At 53.6% G+C, this 23,088-nt stretch overlaps 1 protein-coding gene across 4 annotated transcripts in view; it reads right to left on the bottom strand.

Moving 5' to 3' along the window:
• tanc1b (tetratricopeptide repeat, ankyrin repeat and coiled-coil containing 1b) overlaps positions 1–23,088 on the bottom strand; it is a 158,577-nt gene that overhangs the window by 73,258 nt on the left and 62,231 nt on the right. For all 4 annotated transcript variants that reach the window (XR_009929806.1, XM_062457986.1, XM_062457985.1 and 1 more), the window contains exon 4: positions 20,316–20,420. Coding sequence is in view for 3 of the 4 variants with exons in the window: in XM_062457986.1 (XP_062313970.1) it covers positions 20,316–20,420 (105 nt within the window). In the remaining variant the exon portion in view is untranslated. The remainder of the gene's footprint in view (positions 1–20,315; positions 20,421–23,088) is intronic.

The following is a 23,088-nucleotide window of genomic DNA, read 5'->3' on the forward strand; positions in this document are numbered from 1 at the left end:
GTTACCCTGCCTGCTACCCTCCGTTACCTTGTTGCCCTCCCTGTTACCCTCCCTGCTGCCCTGCCTGTTACCCTCCCTGCTGCCCTCCCTGTTACCCTCCCTGCTGCCCTGCCTGTTACCCTGCCTGCTGCCCTCCCTGTTACCCTGCCTGCTGCCCTCCCTGTTACCCTCCCTGCTTCCCTCCCTGTTACCCTGCCTGCTGCCCTCCCTGTTACCCTCCCTGCTGCCCTGCCTGTTACCCTCCCTGCTGCCCTCCCTGTTACCCTCCCTGCTGCCCTGCCTGTTACCCTGCCTGCTGCCCTCCCTGTTACCCTGCCTGCTGCCCTCCCTGTTACCCTCCCTGCTTCCCTCCCTGTTACCCTGCCTGCTGCCCTCCCTGTTACCCTCCCTGCTTCCCTCCCTGTTACCCTGCCTGCTGCCCTCCCTGTTACCCTCCCTGCTTCCCTGCCTGTTATCCTGCCTGCTGCCCTGCTGCCCTCCGTTACCCTCCCTGCTGCCCTGCCTGTTTTCCTGCCTGCTACCCTCCGTTACCTTGTTGCCCTCCCTGTTACCCTCCCTGCTGCCCTGCCTGTTACCCTCCCTGCTGCCCTGCCTGTTACCCTGCCTGCTGCCCTCCCTGTTACCCTGCCTGCTGCCCTGCCTGTTACCCTCCCTGTTACCCTCCCTGCTGCCCTGCCTGTTACCCTCCCTGCTGCCCTGCCTGTTACCCTCCCTGCTGCCCTGCCTGTTACCATCTCCCTGACAGAGCTGGAATGTGAATGAGCTGCCTCGGTCCCACAACCAGCCGGGCAGCAACTGTCCACGTCCCTCCAGCTCTGACCAGCAGCTTCACGTCCCTCCAGCTCTGACCAGCAGCTTCACGTCCCTCCAGCTCTGACCAGCAGCTTCACGTCCCTCCAGCTCTGACCAGCAGCTTCACGTCCCTCCAGCTCTGACCAGCAGCTTCACGTCCCTCCAGCTCTGACCAGCAGCTTCACGTCCCTCCAGCTCTGACCAGCAGCTTCACGTCCCTCCAGCTCTGACCAGCACAGCTACCCAGAAGGTTCACTCACTTAACATTCTGGGCTGAGTCGTCCGCAATGCCATTCGAAGAAAAACGCATATTGAATTTTTCTGAATTTGATTAATAAAATATGAGCATAAAGCACAGTAGATTCACGTTCACATGCGTGGGTCTAGAGGAGAGAGGCATCCACACAGGGAGAATGTGTGTGTATGTGTGTGTGGTGTGTATGTGTGTGTGGTGTGTATGTGTGTGTGGTGTGTATGTGTGTGTGTGTGTTTGGGAGTTACAGATCAACTACCTGCATGCTGCATGCCCAGGGCAGTTAGAGAGTCCAGGGGTACAGTAAGTTATTATACTTTTCTCTGTCAGCACCTCCCCCCCCCCTCCTCCCCCCCCCCCTCCCTCCCTCCCTCCCTTGTCCTCAGTTATTAATAATGCTGGCAGTCTGGCATCTGATTAAATACTAAGGCGTCCAACGGTATAATGTACTGCCAAGCCCCTAATGAAGTTCAGACTAAGCCATCACATGCACTTTACACACACACACACACACACACACACACACACACACACACACTCATTCATCAGGGCTCTGGTGGCTGGGTATGCAAGAATGTGTTTCCTTTACATTTCAGAAACTGGCTGATAACTACAATCTAGTGTGATGTGAGTAACTGTCAGAAAGAGGCAGCCAGGCGACCACAGCTCCTGCCGTCTCTCCTCCTCCCCCCTCCCTCTCTTCTCCTCCCCCGCTCCCTCTCTCCTCCTCCCCCGCTCCCTCTCTTCTCCTCCCAGCTCCCTCTATCCTCCTCCCCGCTCCCTCTCCTCCTCCCCGCTCCCTCTCTCCTCCTCCACGCTCCCTCTCTCCTCCTCCCCCGCTCCCTCTCTCCTCCTCCCCCGCTCCCTCTCTCCTCCTCCCCGCTCCCTCTCTCCTCCTCCCAGCTCCCTCTATCCTCCTCCCCGCTCCCTCTCCTCCTCCCCGCTCCCTCTCTCCTCCTCCACGCTCCCTCTCTCCTCCTCCCCGCTCCCTCTCTCCTCCTCCACGCTCCCTCTCTCCTCCTCCCCGCTCCCTCTCTCCTCCTCCCCGCTCCCTCTCTCCTCCTCCCCGCTCCCTCTCTCCTCCTCCACGCTCCCTCTCTCCTCCTCCCCGCTCCCTCTCTCCTCCTCCCCGCTCCCTCTCTCCTCCTCCCCGCTCCCTCTCTCCTCCTCCCCCCTCCCTCTCTCCTCCACCCCGCTCCCTCTATCCTACTCCCCCGCTCCCTCTCTCCTCCTCCCTGCTCCCTCCCTGCGAAAGTTGTTTGGTGAATTGTTCGGTATTGTAAAAAATATAGATATTATATCCAGTGTATTGTTGATAAGAACAGTTCACAGGTTTAGATGTCTTGAGGTGCAGGACCCAAACATTCTAATGCACCTGCACTTGTCTGGTCCTACAGTACAGGCCACTCTGTTCTGTGTAAGCATCTCCCGCTCTGGTGACAGGTGCTCTGCCCTCTCACATGGTGTTTACACCTCAGCTCAGGGACCTGGATGAGTACTGTGTGCTGAGAGCCACGCTGGGGTGGTGATCGGCTGGTCTTCCCTTAGCATGAATTCTCCCGTATCCAGCATCCTCGCTAAGGATTATGGGATGGAAGGGGGAAACATGCGTATGGTGTCATGTTAAGGGCTTTAAGGTTTAAACATGAGTCGATGGTAAAACAAGATTCCATCTCATGACTTCACGTGTTCCAGCTGTACTTGGTGCATAACCCAGGGTGTCACTGATACCTCCCAGGGGCCCCAGGTGTCTGCAGAGGCACCTCTCAGAGCTGGCCTCCCCTCAGCCGAGGGGCCGGGGGGCTGGGCGAGGGGGCTCCATCAGGAGGATCTATATTACTGGGCTCTGACAGGCTCCTCCATCAGAGTCTAAACAGCTTAAACCCAGCTGTCTCAGAGGAGCAATCAGTACAGCTGTCCTGTGATGGAGCTGTACCTGTCCAGGGCCTGCTACACACACATACACACATATACACACACACACGTGCACACACACACCTACACACACACACATACACACAAACATACACCCACGCACACACACAGGCTTTGATAGCTGGGCTGTACACTGTATCATCATTACACACTGTCACCATGGGGAGTCTCTTCTGGAACATTCTGTCCCCAGCAGAATCTGCACCTATTCCTCACAGGTGCTGATGCTGCCTCTAGCCCCACTACACTGGCCTCCACAAGCCTCCACCATGCTGCAGCTAACATGGGAGCGTCTCAGTGCCTTATCACAGCCTCCCTGCCCTTGTCACATTGCTGGTATCAGTGTGATCTCTGCTAATGCCTGCTGTTGATGGTGAGGGTCTGTCCTGTACACACACACACACACACACACACAAATGCAAGCACACACGCACATGGGTATAGGAGGAGTGGGGGGGTAAACATGGCGCTACAGGAGGGTGCTATTTCTCTGGGAAGTGTCCTTCCTGTCAGCCTGCTTGGGATGCCTGGTTAAGGTCGCGTGGCTCCTCCCATCAAATTTAGAAAAATCTCAAAAGTTTGAGTTTTAACAATTATTACTTAATACTTGATTAGTCAGTGCATTAATTTAGATTGATAATTCCGGAAAAAAACTAAACGCAGTATCCCAATCAACGCTTGTAAAAGTGTTTAACCGAAAACACAAACCGATGTACGCAGAATTCCATGTCAGCGCGCTCTTCTGAGCTTGCCAAATAGCCACCGTAGCCAGGGGCGTAGCCAGGACATTATTTCTGGGGGGGCCAGCTCTGGCCAGTCTTTTATTTGGGGTGGCACTTGATTGTCAAAAACTACAATTTTAAAACTCACACACTGCATCACTCAGAGCAGCAGTTTTCTAACGGTATCCAGTGGTTAGCTGCTAGTCTCCTCTGAAGCGCTGTCAGAATGCAGGTACGTTGGTTTGCGTCTTGCACTGTTGATGGGGGCGTGGCCCAACATGTTGCGAATATGGAGCTTGTAGAGTAAGTGACAAATGACAATATAAGACGACTTTGTAAAAAAAATACAAATGCATTTTTTCAGCTTTATACCGTTTCTGTTCAGGAGGGTTTAAGGAGTTTTTTTTGTGAGGTTGGGGGGGCCGGCAGGGTGGCCATTCTCTGACCAATGGTGGCTGTGGCCCCCCCTGGCCACCACGTGGCTACGCCCCTGACCGCAGCACACACACCGAAGTCCAGGTGGCTCGGCGCACAAGTTAGAATTGAGGTAGTGCAACGGTGTGAAAACCGTGAAACTGACTCCTCAGGTATGTAGCAGGCCACCCATGTCTACGAAGAGCTAGCTTTTCTTTGGCGTAGTTGGTAGTGGTCGCGCTTGGCAAGTCGGAGGTCGAGCGTTCGAATCCCGCGAGTGGCGAACGATACCTTGTTATGATGGAGCGTGTCTACGTCTGTTACATACCTGAGGAGTGAGTTTCACGGTTTTCACACCGTTACATAAGTTAAGAAAACATTACAAAACTAAAGATAGTTTCTAAATGAGAGGCCTACCGATAATCTTATTTTGACTAAAATATTAAAAAAATATTACACAAAGCTACAACAGTATTTGCGCTCAGATCAATGCGAAAAAATGTATGCGCTAGCATTAACTATTGATGTCCCTGCCAAAGCTGAAATCAAACTTGCGTCCCTGAACTGTTGTTTAGTGGGTTAAGCAAGGGGAGTTTCTACAGCCTATAGTGCATTGTGCGCAGCAAGCTTGAAAGAAAAAAAAGGGATATGAATAGGGGCCTGTGCCCCAGTAGAGTTTATGTCTAACAACGCCTCTGGGCTGAGCTATTAGCCCGAAAGCTAGCTAACGTTATGCTAGCAAGATTCAAAGGCAATAACATTGTGTACGGTTGACAAACAGTTAATATACTTTTACAGTATGTTTGACAAGAACACTATCTAGCTGGCCAGCTATGTCATTGTCCCCAAATCCATATCAAGATTTTCACGAACAAAGTAGCTATCGGCCATAGCCTAGTACTAGTCTATCTAGGCTACGGCCGCAGCCTGTGTAGCGAGTTGAATAGCAAATGGATGTGAGATAATCGCATCAAAGTTGACATATTCTCCAAACAGTAATTATAATTTGACAGTATGTTTAACAAAAACACTAGCCAGCTATCCAGCCATGTCATTGTCCCCAAATCAAATAAAGATTTTTACGAATAAAATAATCGGCCATATGTAGAGTAGCTGCTACTGTCGTGTTGGCCGCAGCCTGTCTGCAGTAGATTGACTAGCGAGGTGAAAAGCGAATGGGATGTGAGATGAGCGGTTACGTGACACTGACACACTACATTCAGAAAAGTAACATTTTGCAAATAGGTTAAAAGAAATATTGAAGTCACTCATTGTTGTAATGACATGTTAGCTTGTTAAAGTCTTTCAAAATTGTAAATGGAGGCTGTGACTGCGTCCCTGTTGTTATGGTTACTTATTTCATTCACTTTGTACATGCTCATTTTAGAACGGTGAACAGACAGTTTTGCTGCAACTACGTAAGTAGGTGTCCGTATATCACCGGATAATGGACACCCCTGCAGCCAATCAGAATCGAGTATTCACCCAGACCATGGTATAAGAGGTTATATTAGCCCCTGCTCCAGGAGTCTCCTCCCATCTGCCCCCCAGGACACGAGACGTTATATTAGCCCCTGCTCCAGGACACGGCCTGGGGATGGATCTGTTCCGGCCCGACACTGGCGTTCAGCGAGAGGCTCATGACAGCAGCGTCACTGAAGCAGAGACACTGGATAAAGCTGTGTGGTATCAGGCTGGTCTCTGTCACTGAAGCAGAGACACTGGATAAAGCTGTGTGGTATCAGGCTGGTCTCTGTCACTGAAGCAGAGACACTGGATAAAGCTGTGTGGTATCAGGCTGGTCTCTGTCACTGAAGCAGAGACACTGGATAAAGCTGTGTGGTATCAGGCTGGTCTCTGTCACTGAAGCAGAGACACTGGATAAAGCTGTGTGGTATCAGGCTGGTCTCTGTCACTGAAGCAGAGACACTGGATAAAGCTGTGTGGTGTCAGGCTGGTCTCTGTCACTGAAGCAGAGACACTGGATAAAGCTGTGTGGTATCAGGCTGGTCTCTGTCACTGAAGCAGAGACACTGGATAAAGCTGTGTGGTGTCAGGCTGGTCTCTGTCACTGAAGCACGATCCATCTAGACCTTGTAAAATAACTCCTCTGTTAGGAAGGCTCTCACAGAAACACATATACCTCTTCCTCTCTCTCCCCCCCTCCCTCTCTCTATTTATCCCTCCCTCCCTTCCTCTCTCCTGTAGCTTTAGGACCTCTCTCGCCCAGAGGAGAGACACGGCTGTGACATCACTAGCGTGCGTCACACCCCAAGAGGTGAACGTGTTCCAAAATGAGGAACTCATTTAGGAACTCTTCTACTGCTGTTATTTTTGGGGGGTTGTTACTTTTTGAAAAGAGTGACATAGAAAAGGTTATGGAGGGACAGGGTGATTTAGAATGTTAAGAGTACCTCCTCTGATTGGCCGGTTTGTCTACTTGGGAGTCAGGTGGGAGTCAGGTCTACTATGGGAGTCAGGTGGCTGAGCGGTTAGGGAAGCGGGCCAGTTCGATTCCCGGCCGTGCAAAATGACGTTGTGTCCTTGGGCAAGGCGCTTCACCATACTTGCCTCGGGGGTATGTCCCTGTACTTACTGTAAGTCGCTCTGGATAAGAGCGTCTGCTAAATGACTAAATGTAAATGTACTTAGATCAGCGTTTGCTGGAGGTGAGTGAGCCAGCCCCCAGCCGGCCTCGTGGGCTTCGCGGGCCTCGCTGATGCAGGCTGGTGTGTGACCCTGGGGTCAGGGGGGTCAGGGCTGTGGGGCTCCACACACGCGCATGCACCCACACGCATGTGGTGTCAACGCACACCAGTACTGGACACACACAAACTCACTGCACACCAGTTCAATATCTCACCCTAAACAGGAAACCCACAAAGCTGGCGTGGTGTCCTTCCAGTGCCTTCTCTCCCGCTCATCTCCCATCATCGTTCTCACCGAGAGGGAGATGAGCGGACCATGACGTTACTGTGACGTCACACGCACAGCGCTGACAGGGAAACAGTAGGGTTAGCTAACGACGGGTCAGGTGACATGGTGAGAGCCGACTAGCAGAGTGGCTGATGGGAACCCCCCCAGGTGTCATTAGCAAGCAGGCTGTGGTGGACAGGGAGACTGGGAGTGCTGCTGGGTAGGCTGGGCTCAGACCCACGCAGGGCCCCCTGCTGGAGTGATACATCTCTCCAGTCCCCAGACAGCTGCAGCTGGTTACAAACAGCAAAATATCCCTAAACAGGAAACCCACAAAGCTGGCGTGGTGTCCTTCCAGTGCCTTCTCTCCCGCTCATCTCCCATCATCGTTCTCACCGAGAGGGAGATGAGCGGACCATGACGTTACTGTGACGTCACACGCACAGCGCTGACAGGGAAACAGTAGGGTTAGCTAACGACGGGTCAGGTGACATGGTGAGAGCCGACTAGCAGAGTGGCTGATGGGAACCCCCCCAGGTGTCATTAGCAAGCAGGCTGTGGTGGACAGGGAGACTGGGAGTGCTGCTGGGTAGGCTGGGCTCAGACCCACGCAGGGCCCCCTGCTGGAGTGATACATCTCTCCAGTCCCCAGACAGCTGCAGCTGGTTACAAACAGCAAAATATCTGAATGAAAACAGATCTGCTCATTAGCTCGGAGATACAGCGGCCTTACATCATCTCCCGCCCCTCCCCGCCCCTCTCAGCCCCTCCCCGCCCCTCTCAGCCCCTCCCCGCCCCTCCCCGCCCCTCTCAGCCTCTCCCAGCCTCTCCCAGCCCCTCCCAGCCCCTCCCAGCCTCTCCCAGCCCCTCCCCGCCCCTCTCAGCCCCTCCCAGCCCCTCCCAGCCCCTCCCAGCCCCTCCCAGCCTCTCCCCGCCCCTCCCAGCCCCTCCCAGCCCCTCTCAGCCCCTCCCAGCCCCTCCCAGCCCCTCCCAGCCTCTCCCAGCCTCTCCCAGCCCCTCCCCGCCCCTCCCAGCCCCTCACAGCCCCTCCCAGCCCCTCTCAGCCCCTCCCAGCCCCTCCCAGCCCCTCCCAGCCTCTCCCAGCCCCTCCCCGCCCCTCCCCGCCTCTCTCAGCCCCTCCCAGCCCCTCTCAGCCCCTCCCAGCCCCTCCCAGCCTCTCCCAGCCCCTCCCAGCCCCTCTCAGCCCCTCCCAGCCCCTCCCAGCCCCTCCCAGCCTCTCCCAGCCTCTCCCAGCCCCTCCCAGCCTCTCTAGTTTACAGTCTCTAACTGCCGGCTAGGTACTATCAGACAGTTCACCCTCTAGTTTACAGCACTTCTCTCTGGAGCGTCAGAGGCTCATATCTATATTCTCTGGCATATCTGGGCTCAGGAGTAATCTGGGAAACAGAGTGTGTGTCTTGGAGAGACGGGACCCTGTTAATCCCTTCAGGCAGCGCTGTGTGTGATATCAATCACATGTGAAAACACTGCCCCTCTGTGATCCAGAACATTGTATGTCCTAACACGCCAGTCATCACAACTCACATACTGGAACCAGGAAATAAAGACCAACGAGAAATTATACCCCGAAATGCGTGTGTCAAAGTTTAGACGTGTGGGAAAATGTATCTTCTATCTGATCCTGTCAAGCTACGGCCTCAGCCATACTTTACATATTATCTCCCAAGCTCTTGGATTTACCGAAATCCTAGAAAACCATGTACAGTATGTTGCTAAAGTTGCTCACAGGCTGAAAACTCTTTGCTGTTACTACGAGTTCAATTCTGTTAAATAATGAGGGCTGGAGTCCCTGGGAGTTTGGACCCTAGCTATCCAAGAGAGCAGCAGGAACTCAACACATCTACATAATCATCAGTGTGGTGCGAGGCGAGAGGCGCGATATCCAAACTGGTGAAATTCCTCTCTTAGTTTTCACCCCGTCGTAATTGATGCAGCACATCCTGCAAACTCACAGAGCTACAAGCGGGGGTGTTGTTGAAAATCTCAAGTCATTATTTAAATTGTGCACAGCTCTGCAGAACACTCTCATATTACAGCACACACTCATGGATCTGATGCAATAACAAGTGTTCTGAGATTAAAAGCCAGAGGATTGAAAATGAGTTCCTTCTGCCCAGCCGATACGGCCTCTACACCTCCTCCTAGCCTGCAAACATGGAACAGACCTGGAAACCATGGTGGTGTTAAATAAATACATCATTATGGAGAGAAGGAGGCAAAACACAAACAACATCATTATCCTCCAACCAGGAGAGAATTTACGAGTGGTTGAAGAACCTGCCCTGGCAACAGAGAGGAGGAGGATGGGGGAGGAGGGAGGGGGGAGGAGGAGGAAGGGGGGAGGAGGAGGATGGGGGGAGGAGGAAGGGGGGAGGAGGAGGATGGGGGAGGAGGGGGGGATGGAGGAGGAGGAGGAAGGGGGGAGGAGGAAGGGGGGAGGAGGAGGATGGGGGAGGAGGGAGGGGGGAGGAGGAGGAAGGGGGGAGGAGGAGGATGGGGGGAGGAGGAAGGGGGGAGGAGGAGGATGGGGGAGGAGGGGGGGATGGAGGAGGAGGAGGAAGGGGGGAGGAGGAAGGGGGGAGGAGGATGGGGGAGGAGGAGGAAGGGGGGAGGAGGAAGGGGGGAGGAGGAGGATGGGGGAGGAGGATGGGGGAGGAGGAAGGGGGGAGGAGGAGGATGGGGGAGGAGGGGGGGAAGGGACAAATCTTCCCCCCCCCTTGTGAAAGTGATCCATGCTGTCTCTCATTAGCATGTGGAGTTACTTCACCCAGCAACTGAGGGCATTTAATGAAACCTTGATGAACGCACTCATTAGGCTTCCCTGTCACAGTTCAGAGGTGGAGGGAGGGAGGGATGAAGGGAGGGAGGGATGAAGGGAGGGAGGGATGGAGAGAGATGACGAGTTGCTCTGGAACAAGCTGTGCGCTAATTTTGTGGGACCCCCTCAAACTGAGAGTGTGTTATCATGGGGTCCCTACGGACAGAGTGTGTTATCATGGGGTCCCTAGACAGAGGGTCTCAGCACAGCGGTGTCCTAGACCATCAGACCACAGACCAGCTGAAGAGGAGGGAGACAGGAAACTGAGCCGAAAAAGGCCCAAAATATATTTATATTGAAAAAGGTGATTTGCACTATTGTGAACTTGTCTCATAATTAGCAGCGTGTTTCAGAGGGGATTTACAGCTTTGTGCTCATGAAGCTCCACATCTGACATCATTTAGACGAGCACATCTGTGGTTTCAGGATGGGTCCAGACTCACCCTGTCCACTTCTCATGGGTCTGGAGCCTACATCAAGCTGGAGGTCTAACTACCTGCTACAGCAAGCTGGAGGCCTAACTACCTGCTACATCAAGCTGGAGGCCTAACTACCTGCTACATCAAGCTGGAGGTCTAACTACCTGCTACATCAAGCTGGAGGTCTAACTACCTGCTACATCAAGCTGGAGGTCTAACTACCTGCTACATCAAGCTGGAGGTCTAACTACCTGCTACATCAAGCTGGAGGTCTAACTACCTGCTACATCAAGCTGGAGGTCTAACTACCTGCTACATCAAGCTGGAGGCCTAACTACCTGCTACAGCAAGTTGGAGGTCTAACTACCTGCTACATCAAGCTGGAGGTCTAACTACCTGCTACATCAAGCTGGAGGCCTAACTACCTGCTACATCAAGCTGGAGGTCTAACTACCTGCTACATCAAGCTGGAGGTCTAACTACCTGCTACATCAAGCTGGAGGCCTAACTACCTGCTACATCAAGCTGGAGGCCTAACTACCTGCTACATCAAGCTGGAGGTCTAACTACCTGCTACATCAAGCTGGAGGCCTAACTACCTGCTACATCAAGCTGGAGGCCTAACTACCTGCTACATCAAGCTGGAGGTCTAACTACCTGCTACAGCAAGCTGGAGGTCTAACTACCTGCTACATCAAGCTGGAGGTCTAACTACCTGCTACAGCAAGCTGGAGGTCTAACTACCTGCTACATCAAGCTGGAGGCCTAACTACCTGCTACAGCAAGCTGGAGGTCTAACTACCTGCTACATCAAGCTGGAGGCCTAACTACCTGCTACATCAAGCTGGAGGTCTAACTACCTGCTACATCAAGCTGGAGGCCTAACTACCTGCTACATCAAGCTGGAGGCCTAACTACCTGCTACATCAAGCTGGAGGTCTAACTACCTGCTACATCAAGCTGGAGGCCTAACTACCTGCTACATCAAGCTGGAGGTCTAACTACCTGCTACAGCAAGCTGGAGGTCTAACTACCTGCTACATCAAGCTGGAGGCCTAACTACCTGCTACATCAAGCTGGAGGTCTAACTACCTGCTACATCAAGCTGGAGGTCTAACTACCTGCTACATCAAGCTGGAGGTCTAACTACCTGCTACATCAAGCTGGAGGCCTAACTACCTGTTCACAAATACTCTGGATGATTAGTTGTGTATGTACACTACAATATATGCACAGTAAAGTACATTACAAACTCCTGATGCTGTTAGATCACTTGAGGCTATGGTCTTGACCACGACGGTGACAGTCTGTCCAGGAGAGAGGTTCCACTCTGGGCTGGTGTCACAGCCCGGGGCCCCAGCTGCCTGGCTGTGAAACCCTGATTACAATCGTTGACTTTTGCCTGATGAGAAGTTTGGCTTCTCAGGAAATGAGCCATACGGGAGGCTGGAGAGGAAGGCCAGCGGCCCCCAGCCGCTCAGCCCTCCTGGGAGCGGCCACACACAGCTCCATCAGGCTGCACATCAGACACGCCAAGCCTTCTCCTCATGGAGGACTGACTCACTGGCGCTCTCAACACAAATGGAGCATGGATACAGCTTAAGAAGCTTTCCTGTTAATCACAGCCTGTGGATGGGTCCTGCAGGTAACGTTAAAGTTGAGCCAACAGAACGTTAAAAACAGGGCTGATGTTGCAGATCGCTAAGGGGAGTCTAACACAAACATGCACACTGAGAGCTGAGGCCCTGTACATGACTGAGCCTGGGAGGGATGGAGGGAGGAAGAGAAGGAGGGAGGGGAGAGGGAGGGGGAGGGAGGGAGGGAAGGAGAGAGGGAGGGAAGGAGAGAGGGAGGGAGGGAGGGAGGGGGGGGAAGGAGAGAGGGAGGGACGGACGGAGGGAGGGAGGGGGGAAGGAGAGAGGGAGGGAGGGACGGAGGGAGGGGGAAGGAGGGAGGGGAGAGGGAGGGGGAGGGAGGGAAGGAGAGAGGGAGGGAAGGAGAGAGGGAGGGAGGGAGGGAGGGGGGGAAACGAGAGAGGGAGGGACGGAGGGAGGGAGGGGGGAAGGAGAGAGGGAGGGAGGGACGGAGGGAGGGGGAAGGAGGGAGGGGGGAAGAGGTTGGAGGGAGGGATGGAGCAAGATAGGGTGGAGCGAGGGAGGAAGGGGGGAGGGAGGGGGAGGTTGGAGGGAGGGAGGGGAGAGAAAGGGCACAAGGAAGGTCATAGGGAAGATATGATAATATGATAGAGAGAAAAGAAGTAAGAGGGGGAGATATGAATAATGGAGGGAGAGAGGGTGGAGGGGATGGAGGGTTTGAGGGGGATGGAGGGTGGAGGTGGAGGGTGGAGGGTTTGAGGGGGATGGAGGGTGGAGGTGGAGGGTGGAGGGTTTGAGGGGGATGGAGGGTGGAGGTGGAGGGTTTGAGGGGGATGGAGGGTGGAAGTGGAGGGTGGAGGGTTTGAGGGGCATGGAGGGTTGAGGGTGGAGTTGGAGGGTTTGAGGGGGATGGAGGGTTTGAGGGGGATGGAGGGTGGAGGTGGAGGGTGGAGGTGGAGGGTGGAGGGTTTGAGGGGGATGGGGGGTGGAGGTGGAGGGTGGAGGGTTTGAGGGGGATGGGGGGTGGAGGGTGGAGGGTTTGAGGGCGATGGGGGTTGGAGGTGGAGGTGTGAGGGTTTGAGGGGGGTGGGGGTGGAGGTGGGGGGTGAAGGGTGGAGGGTTTGAGGGGTGGAGGTGGAGGGTGGAGGTGTGAGGGTTTGAGGGGGGTGGAGGGTTTGAGGGGGATGGGGTGGAGGTGTGAGGGTTTGAGGGGGATGGGGGGTGGAGGTGGAGGTGTGAGGGTTTGAGGGGGTGGAGGTGGGGGGTGAAGGGTGGAGGGTTTGAGGGGTGGAGGTGGAGGGTGGAGGTGTGAGGGTTTGAGGGGGATGGGGGTGGAGGTGTGAGGGTTTGAAGGGGGTGGGGGTGGAGGTGGAGGGTGGAGGTGTGAGGGTTTGAGGGGGATGGGGGGTGGAGGTGGAGGGTGGAGGGTTTGAGGGGGATGGGGGGTGGAGGTGGAGGGTGGAGGGTTTGAGGGGGATGGGGGGTGGAGGTGGAGGGTGGAGGGTTTGAGGGGGATGGGGGGTGGAGGTGGAGGTGGAGGGTGGAGGGTTTGAGGTGGAGGGTTTGAGGGGGATGGGGGGTGGAGGGTGGAGGGTTTGAGGGGGATGGAGGGTGGATGTGGAGGGTGGAGGTGGAGGGTTTGAGGTGGAGGGTGGAGGGTTTGAGGGGGATGGGGGGTGGAGGTGGAGGGTGGAGGGTTTGAGGGGGATGGAGGGTGGAGGGTTTGAAGGGGATGGAGGGTGGAGGGTTTGAGGGGGATGGAGGGTGGAGGGTTTGAGGGGGATGGAGGGTGGAGGGTTTGAAGGGGATGGAGGGTGGAGGGTTTGAGGGGGATGGAGGGTGGAGGGTTTGAGGGGGATGGGGGGTGGAGGGTTTGAGGGGGATGGGGGGTGGAGGTGGAGGGTTTGAGGGGGGTGGAGGGTGGAGGTGGAGGGTTTGAGGGGGGTGGGGGTGGAGGGTTTGAGGGGGATGGAGGGTGGAGGGTTTGAGGGGGATGGAGGGTTTGAGGGGGATGGGGGTGGAGGGTGGAGGGTTTGAGGGGGATGGAGGGTGGAGGGTTTGAGGGGGATGGGGGTGGAGGTGGAGGGTGGAGGGTTTGAGGGGGATGGAGGGTGGAGGTGGAGGGTTTGAGGGGGATGGAGGGTGGAGGAACAGAACAAAGAGCCATGGCAGTCCTGACTGACAGTTCTGGGACCACAGCTGACACAAATCTGACCCCTGCTGCCTGTCCCCCCCCCCCCCACACACACACACACACACACACACACACACACACACACACACACACACACACACACACACACACACACAGGGGGATGGAGGGTTTGAGGGGGATGGAGGGTGGAGGTGGAGGGTGGAGGTGGAGGGTGGAGGGTTTGAGGGGGATGGGGGGTGGAGGTGGAGGGTGGAGGGTTTGAGGGGGATGGGGGGTGGAGGGTGGAGGGTTTGAGGGCGATGGGGGTTGGAGGTGGAGGTGTGAGGGTTTGAGGGGGGTGGGGGTGGAGGTGGGGGGTGAAGGGTGGAGGGTTTGAGGGGTGGAGGTGGAGGGTGGAGGGTTTGAGGGGGATGGGGTGGAGGTGTGAGGGTTTGAGGGGGATGGGGGGTGGAGGTGGAGGTGTGAGGGTTTGAGGGGGTGGAGGTGGGGGGTGAAGGGTGGAGGGTTTGAGGGGTGGAGGTGGAGGGTGGAGGTGTGAGGGTTTGAGGGGGATGGGGGTGGAGGTGTGAGGGTTTGAAGGGGGTGGGGGTGGAGGTGGAGGGTGGAGGTGTGAGGGTTTGAGGGGGATGGGGGGTGGAGGTGGAGGGTGGAGGGTTTGAGGGGGATGGGGGGTGGAGGTGGAGGGTGGAGGGTTTGAGGGGGATGGGGGGTGGAGGTGGAGGGTGGAGGGTTTGAGGGGGATGGGGGGTGGAGGTGGAGGTGGAGGGTGGAGGGTTTGAGGTGGAGGGTTTGAGGGGGATGGGGGGTGGAGGGTGGAGGGTTTGAGGGGGATGGAGGGTGGATGTGGAGGGTGGAGGTGGAGGGTTTGAGGTGGAGGGTGGAGGGTTTGAGGGGGATGGGGGGTGGAGGTGGAGGGTGGAGGGTTTGAGGGGGATGGAGGGTGGAGGGTTTGAAGGGGATGGAGGGTGGAGGGTTTGAGGGGGATGGAGGGTGGAGGGTTTGAGGGGGATGGAGGGTGGAGGGTTTGAAGGGGATGGAGGGTGGAGGGTTTGAGGGGGATGGAGGGTGGAGGGTTTGAGGGGGATGGGGGGTGGATTGTTTGAGGGGGATGGGGGGTGGAGGTGGAGGGTTTGAGGGGGGTGGAGGGTGGAGGTGGAGGGTTTGAGGGGGGTGGGGGTGGAGGGTTTGAGGGGGATGGAGGGTGGAGGGTTTGAGGGGGATGGAGGGTGGAGGGTTTGAGGGGGATGGGGGTGGAGGGTGGAGGGTTTGAGGGGGATGGAGGGTGGAGGGTTTGAGGGGGATGGGGGTGGAGGTGGAGGGTGGAGGGTTTGAGGGGGATGGAGGGTGGAGGTGGAGGGTTTGAGGGGGATGGAGGGTGGAGGAACAGAACAAAGAGCCATGGCAGTCCTGACTGACAGTTCTGGGACCACAGCTGACACAAATCTGACCCCTGCTGCCTGTCCCCCCCCCCCCACACACACACACACACACACACACACACACACACACACACACACACACACACACACACACACACACACACACACACACACACACACACACACACACACACACAAGCTCACACACACAGACAAGCTCACATACAAGCTCACACACAAACACAAACCTTGCATGACAGAAAAAAATACAATCCACCCCAGCCGCCCACCACACACACACACTCACTCCTCCCACAAACATGGTTTCCAAACTGCAGGCCCCTGGCATGAAGGAAATTCTATCCTTCTTCAAAGACGTAGTGAAGTGAGATGCCTTCAGACACACACACATTTCTTGTCTTAGTCTCAACCCCAACATCCACCTTCATCATACAGCATTATAAAGATGGCAGCCTAACCCAAAACCAAAGTTCAACTTTAAACATAAACCATGTGCTGGGGAGAGGGTCTCCTCCTCTCTCCCCCTCCCTCTCTCCCCCTCCCTCTCTCCCCCTCCCTCTCTCCCTCCGTCTCTCCCTCCCTCCCTCCGTCCGTCCCCCTCCCTCTCTCTCTCTCTCTCGCTCTCTGTCTCTCTGTGTCTCTGTCTCTCTCTCTCTCATCCCTCCTTCTTCATCTCCAGGGTGAAATGTCACCTCCCTCAGAACACAAGAACCCTTTCAGAACAGCCTCAGAACTGGCTTCATCCAGGGCCTGGAGGTCATCCAGTTGTCATCCACCAGACCTCGGATGAAACCCTCTCTCTCACTCCTCATGACATTCCCAGCTCGTCTGGACATTCCATAGTGATGGTGACGTTGCTGTTGGCCTCGCGGACGACACAGGCAGACATTCTTCCAGCTCTGACCCGTGGAATACAACTACTGGTCTTACGGCTGCGACGGGTTTGCAGGGAAATGTGACTATACTCTGGAGTGGTGACTGTGGGTATGCAGAAAGAGGGAGAAACAGAGGAGAGAGGGGGGGGGGAGAGAGACAGAGAGAGACCGAGAGAGACCGAGAGAGAGAGGGAAGAGAGAGACAGAGACAGAGAGAGACAGAGAGGGAAGAGAGAGACAGAGAGAGACAGAGAGGGAAGAGAGAGAGAGAGAGAGAGAGAGAGAGAGAGAGAGAGAGAGAGAGAGAGAGAGAGAGACAGCACCTGGCCAAGCTGACAACTGAGCCACTACAATTAGGCAGGAGTTTTTAATAAACTCCTAAATGACTGCCTAATTGTACATCATGTGATGGCCGTTAGTGAAATATGTTGACTAATATGTTGACTAATATGTTGACTAATTCCTCATGTCAGTGTTATTCCTCACCAGCACACAGTCCTCCTTTTATGGTAACATGGTTCCACTGTAGCTGGAGAGTGAGTTAGGAGAAGGAGGGGGGATAAGAGGAGGGGGGGATAAAGAGACAACTCTATCCTCTAAACACATGCTGAATATGTGTGTGTGGATGTGTCTATAAATGTCTGTTCGCGTGTATGTGTGTGTGCGCATGTACATGTGTATGCTTGAGTGTGTGTGAGTGTGTGTGTGTGTGTGGAGGGAGAGTGTTGAAGTATGAGGTAAACTCAGAAGGTAGAAGCGGAGGTTATTTCTGGCTGTGGTGAGACTCCTCGGTGTGTGTGTGTGTGTGTGTGTCCGGTGACTGACCCTGCTGTGAGGCGTCCAGGGCGGGTGGTGTGGAGCGAGGCTGGCGTGGACAGGCCACCCAGACACCAGCCAGCCTCCACCTAGCCTCATCCTAATGTAGCTGCCCTCCTGGACTCTATAGCCTCCTCTTCCTGTCATGATCATCCTCAGCCTTCACCAAGCCTCATACTGTAGTTCTATTAACACCCCAGCTTTCACCAAGCCTCGTACTGTAGTTTTATTAACACCCCCCCAGCCCCAGCCCCAGCCCCCCCAGCCCCCCAGCCCTGTGTGACAGATAGCTAACAAACAGACAGAGCAGCAGAGTATTATCAGAGTGTGGTTGTCACAGCCGGAACGTGGCGATGCGTAGCTGGCACCCACTAACCCTAACCCTAACCACGGTAGCTCTTCTGTAAGCTCTGGCAGCCAGGTGCCCCCCCTCCCCCCAACACACACACAGACACCCCCCCTCCTGTATGTGGCATGTTCTAGTCCTGTATGTGGCATGTTCTAGTCCTGTATGTGGCATGTTCTAGTCCTGTATGTGGCATGTTCTAGTCCAGTATGTGGCATGTTCTAGTCCTGTATGTGGCATGTTCTAGTCCTGTATGTGGCATGTTCTAGTCTTGTATGTGGCATGTTCTAGTCCAGTATGTGGCATGTTCTAGTCCTGTATGTGGCATGTTCTAGTCCTGTATGTGGCATGTTCTAGTCCTGTATGTGGCATGTTCTAGTCCTGTATGTGGCATGTTCTAGTCCTGTATGTGGCATGTTCTAGTCCTGGAATGTGGCATGTTCTAGTCCTGTATGTGGCATGTTCTAGTCCAGTATGTGGCATGTTCTAGTCCTGTATGTGGCATGCTCTAGTCCTGTATGTGGCATGTTCTAGTCCTGTATGTGGCATGTTCTAGTCCTGTATGTGGCATGTTCTAGTCCAGTATGTGGCATGTTCTAGTCCTGTATGTGGCATGTTCTAGTCCAGTATGTGGCATGCTCTAGTCCAGTATGTGGCATGTTCTAGTCCAGTATGTGGCATGTTCTAGTCCTGTATGTGGCATGCTCTAGTCCTGTATGTGGCATGTTCTAGTCCTGTATGTGGCATGTTCTAGTCCAGTATGTGGCATGTTCTAGTCCTGTATGTGGCATGCTCTAGTCCTGTATGTGGCATGTTCTAGTCCTGTATGTGGCATGTTCTAGTCCTGTATGTGGCATGTTCTAGTCCTGTATGTGGCATGTTCTAGTCCTGTATGTGGCATGTTCTAGTCCAGTATGTGGCATGTTCTAGTCCTGTATGTGGCATGTTCTAGTCCTGTATGTGGCATGTTCTAGTCTTGTATGTGGCATGTTCTAGTCCAGTATGTGGCATGTTCTAGTCCTGTATGTGGCATGTTCTAGTCCTGTATGTGGCATGTTCTAGTCCTGTATGTGGCATGTTCTAGTCCTGTATGTGGCATGTTCTAGTCCTGTATGTGGCATGTTCTAGTCCTGGAATGTGGCATGTTCTAGTCCTGTATGTGGCATGTTCTAGTCCAGTATGTGGCATGTTCTAGTCCTGTATGTGGCATGTTCTAGTCCTGTATGTGGCATGTTCTAGTCCTGTATGTGGCATGTTCTAGTCCAGTATGTGGCATGTTCTAGTCCTGTATGTGGCATGCTCTAGTCCTGTATGTGGCATGTTCTAGTCCTGTATGTGGCATGTTCTAGTCCTGTATGTGGCATGTTCTAGTCCAGTATGTGGCATGTTCTAGTCCTGTATGTGGCATGTTCTAGTCCAGTATGTGGCATGCTCTAGTCCAGTATGTGGCATGTTCTAGTCCAGTATGTGGCATGTTCTAGTCCTGTATGTGGCATGCTCTAGTCCTGTATGTGGCATGTTCTAGTCCTGTATGTGGCATGTTCTAGTCCAGTATGTGGCATGCTCTAGTCCTGTATGTGGCATGCTCTAGTCCTGTATGTGGCATGTTCTAGTCCTGTATGTGGCATGTTCTAGTCCTGTATGTGGCATGTTCTAGTCCTGTATGTGGCATGTTCTAGTCCTGTATGTGGCATGTTCTAGTCCAGTATGTGGCATGCTCTAGTCCAGTATGTGGCATGTTCTAGTCCTGTATGTGGCATGTTCTAGTCCTGTATGTGGCATGTTCTAGTCCAGTATGTGGCATGTTCTAGTCCTGTATGTGGCATGTTCTAGTCCTGTATGTGGCATGTTCTAGTCCTGTATGTGGCATGTTCTAGTCCAGTATGTGGCATGCTCTAGTCCAGTATGTGGCATGCTCTAGTCCAGTATGTGGCATGTTCTAGTCCAGTATGTGGCATGCTCTAGTCCAGTATGTGGCATGCTCTAGTCCAGTATGTGGCATGCTCTAGTCCAGTATGTGGCATGTTCTATTCCTGCATTTGCAGCCTGGGGAGCACCCAGCCACCTCTGCGGCCGCCTGGCTAAAGATAACACAGCAGCCCACACTCCAGTTCTGCCTCTGGGAAGAATCCAGCCCCACCCTGCACGCCTGCTAGCATAACACAGCACTTAAGGGAACATTAGTCTCACACACACACACACACACACACACACACACACACACACACACACACACACACACCAAGGCTCTACTAGGCTATGCACACAGACCAGCACATGTGCTTGTCCATGCAGCCAATACAGATGAACACACACACACACACACTAAACACATAATCCCCATACCTCCTCTCTGCAGCATGTAAAAGCAGGTAATTAGAACACAGGTTCACAGAAGCGTGTTGGAGAGCACACGTCTGCCTGGCTTTCTACACGTGTGTCCAATGATCAGAAACACTGTGTTGTGTTGGAGACACTGCATGTCATGACAGTCCATTTATACACATCCTATTCACACACACTGGCTGTCCCTCCCCAACACAAACAGAGACCTAGTCTGACCCTATAAACACAACTCACGTGCTTAACACTATGTATACACATACCGTTATAAACACACACCACACAAGTCGAAACACACATGTACAAGTGCAGACACATGAAACACACACCCATACACGCACACACATACAACAGCTGCAAAGTCCAAGCCTTGGGTGCAGACAAAGTTTGGAATTCCAGAGGCATATACAAGTCCAGGAGCTTTAAAACCTCCCACTCTCCCTGCCGTAAAACAGTTTATATATACACACACAAACACACATAGTGCCGACTCACCATTGTGGGAGAATTCCTTGTTGTCGGACACCTTCCTCAGCGCTGAGACGATGGCATCGCTGGGAACACGAGGACTCTCAACATATTTGGGCTTCCTGATTGGACCTGGCAGAGAGAGGGAGAGAGGAGGAGAGAGAGAGAGAGAGAGGAAGAGAGAGAGAGAGAGAGAGAGAGAGAGAGAGAGAGAGAGAGGGGAAGAGAGAGAGGGGGAGAGAGAGAGAGAGCGAGAGAGAGAGAGCGAGCGAGAGAGAGGGGAGAGGGGAGAGGGGAGAGATATTCTCGCTGGATTAACGCGTTCCAGATGGGTTTGGAGATGAGGAGCAGGAGCGTCCGAGCTGGTCAGGCTGGCTAGAGCTCTCTGCTCTCCTGTATACACCCTCACATTCCACACACACGCAGGCAGGCAGGCAGGCAGGCAGCATTTAGTTACACACTAACAAGGACTGGGAATGTAAACTACAGCAGGAAACCACAGCAATTAGCCTCTTAGAAACTTTACATATAATAAGTGTGCATTGTGTGTGTGTGCGCGTGCACTGTGTGTGTGTGCGCGTGCACTGTGTGTGTGTGCGTGTCCAGTATGTGACGTGTCTGTGTGTGGAGGGAAACAGAGGACAGGGTACAGACAGTGTGAGAGTAGGGAGAGTCCAGGTAGCTACAACCCTCTCCCTCTGTATGATGTCAGCTCTCCCCTTGCAGTGAAGGCTGGGGTCAGCATGAAGCTAGGTCTCTCTACCTCTCCCTCTCTCCCTCCCTCTCTCTACCTCTCCCTCTCTCCCTCCCTATCTCCCAGCACTTGTCTTGGACTGCTATGTTTCACCCCCAGCACCACCAAGTCAGGGAATCCATCCTGAACGTGTGGATGCCACACAAACACGACACTGTCTGCTTCTCTCCCTTTCCCTCTTTCACTGTCCTATCTTTCTCAATCTCTCTCTGACTCTTTCTTTCACTCTCTTTCCCTATCTCTCTCTCTCTCTCCATCTCTCTCCCTTGCCGACTGTAACTGTCTCTCTGCCCCAGACTCCTGTCACCACATGACTGTATGTGTGACCCCAGCCATAACACACAGATTAGGCGAGGGACTGGTGCGTCCTTTCCCATTACCACATCCTGCCTCCCCCCCCCCCCCAAACCCCAGATGGTATGATCCGGAAGCCCCAGCTGTACTCTTGGTCTGACCCACTGGCTGGCCGTGGGGGGAGGGAGGGGAGCTATGCTAAAGACTGTAGCAGTGGTGCTGCATCAGAACAGGCTTCAGAGCAGCGTGCCTCGCATCAGCTTGATGCACACTGCCACCTATGGATGTCTGAGGAGAAGAGCACTGAGGGAGGCTGGAGGGCCCAGCACATATTTTCTAAACTTTTCTAAACTAGAAGTGAAAACAAAAATATTTTTTAAACCTTTCCCAAAAAATCCCAAAACGTTTTTTCACAAATATTTTCTCAAGCTTTTGAAACTCTTCTTATTGAAAATATTTTTTCAACCTTTCTAAACTATTTTTTAAAAACTTTTATTCATTTTATTTTATTTTAACTTTTGAAACCTAGTTTACGTTTGTTGAGCGTGATAGCCAGGAAATAAAAAAAGGTCAGCAGTGAAAAAAATAATAATATTGATCATGCCACCAAATACTGATTAAAACAAGAGTAACGACCCTGGCTTTCAAATGTTTTTATGGGGCTGGGGGAGGCAGACAGTCATGTCCTCTCTGAAATTCCATTCATCTGGCGAGGGTCAGACACAACCTGTTAGCTCAGAGTCACACTGAGCTCATTAAAGGAGAGCAAGAGAGGCTCTCCACTACAACCCCAGACAGCTTCGTATCCCTGCAGCTTCAGAATAAAAGCCTTTCATTTAGAGACACAACACCGAGGCTGGAGTGATACCATAGCTTCACAAAGCAGCTAGTGTACCTGACACAGGGAACATGTGTACCTGACACATGCAACCAAGGCCTGGTACCGATACATGAAGGGACATTCCCGTCGATGGAAGCTGAATCTACGGAGGCCTGTGGAGAAGGCTATCATGCCTCTGCTGCTACAGGAACACAACACTCAGAAGAACAGCAGACTGAAGAACAGCAGACTGAAGAACAGCAGACTGAAGAACAGCAGGCTGAAGGCTTCGTATAGATATTACATTTACATTTAGTCATTTAGCAGACGCTCTTATCCAGAGCGACTTAAAGTAAGTACAGGGAGATTCCCCCCGAGGCAAGTAGGGTGAAGTGCCTTGCCCAAGGACACAACGTCATTTGGCACAACCGGGAATCGAACCGGTAACCTTCAGATTACTAGCCCGACTGTGGGCTAGTAATCTGCCATCTGACCCATGAGATATATATAGATATAGAAGGGTTTTGACAAAATCTCATCTCTGGGTGTAAGAGCTTTAATCCTAGACTTTATCAGTCGTCTGCTCCTCAAGAGAGCCGTTACAACACCCCCCCTCAGCCCTTAAGACCTGCCGGAGGAGCGATCTCTGTGTTTAATAAGCATGAAAGAGGTTGGATGGAAAGACCTGGGTGGGCGGGGGGCACAGCTGAAGGACAAACCAGAAGAAGAATTAAACATTAAAACTCTCTTAACTCTCATCCAAATTAAACGCACTGGAGGGTATTTAATGGCAGAATATTTCCTGTCTCAATACAGCAGATTAGATCAATCTAATGTAATCATGCATAAGAGAAGGAGAGAGAGAGAAGGAGGCCGGTGCTGGACACAGAGCAGCAGGAGGAGAGAGAGAGAAGGAGGCCGGTGCTGGACAC

This window comes from Osmerus eperlanus, chromosome 3, assembly GCF_963692335.1.
Source record: "Osmerus eperlanus chromosome 3, fOsmEpe2.1, whole genome shotgun sequence".
In the NCBI taxonomy this organism is placed as follows: domain Eukaryota; kingdom Metazoa; phylum Chordata; class Actinopteri; order Osmeriformes; family Osmeridae; genus Osmerus; species Osmerus eperlanus.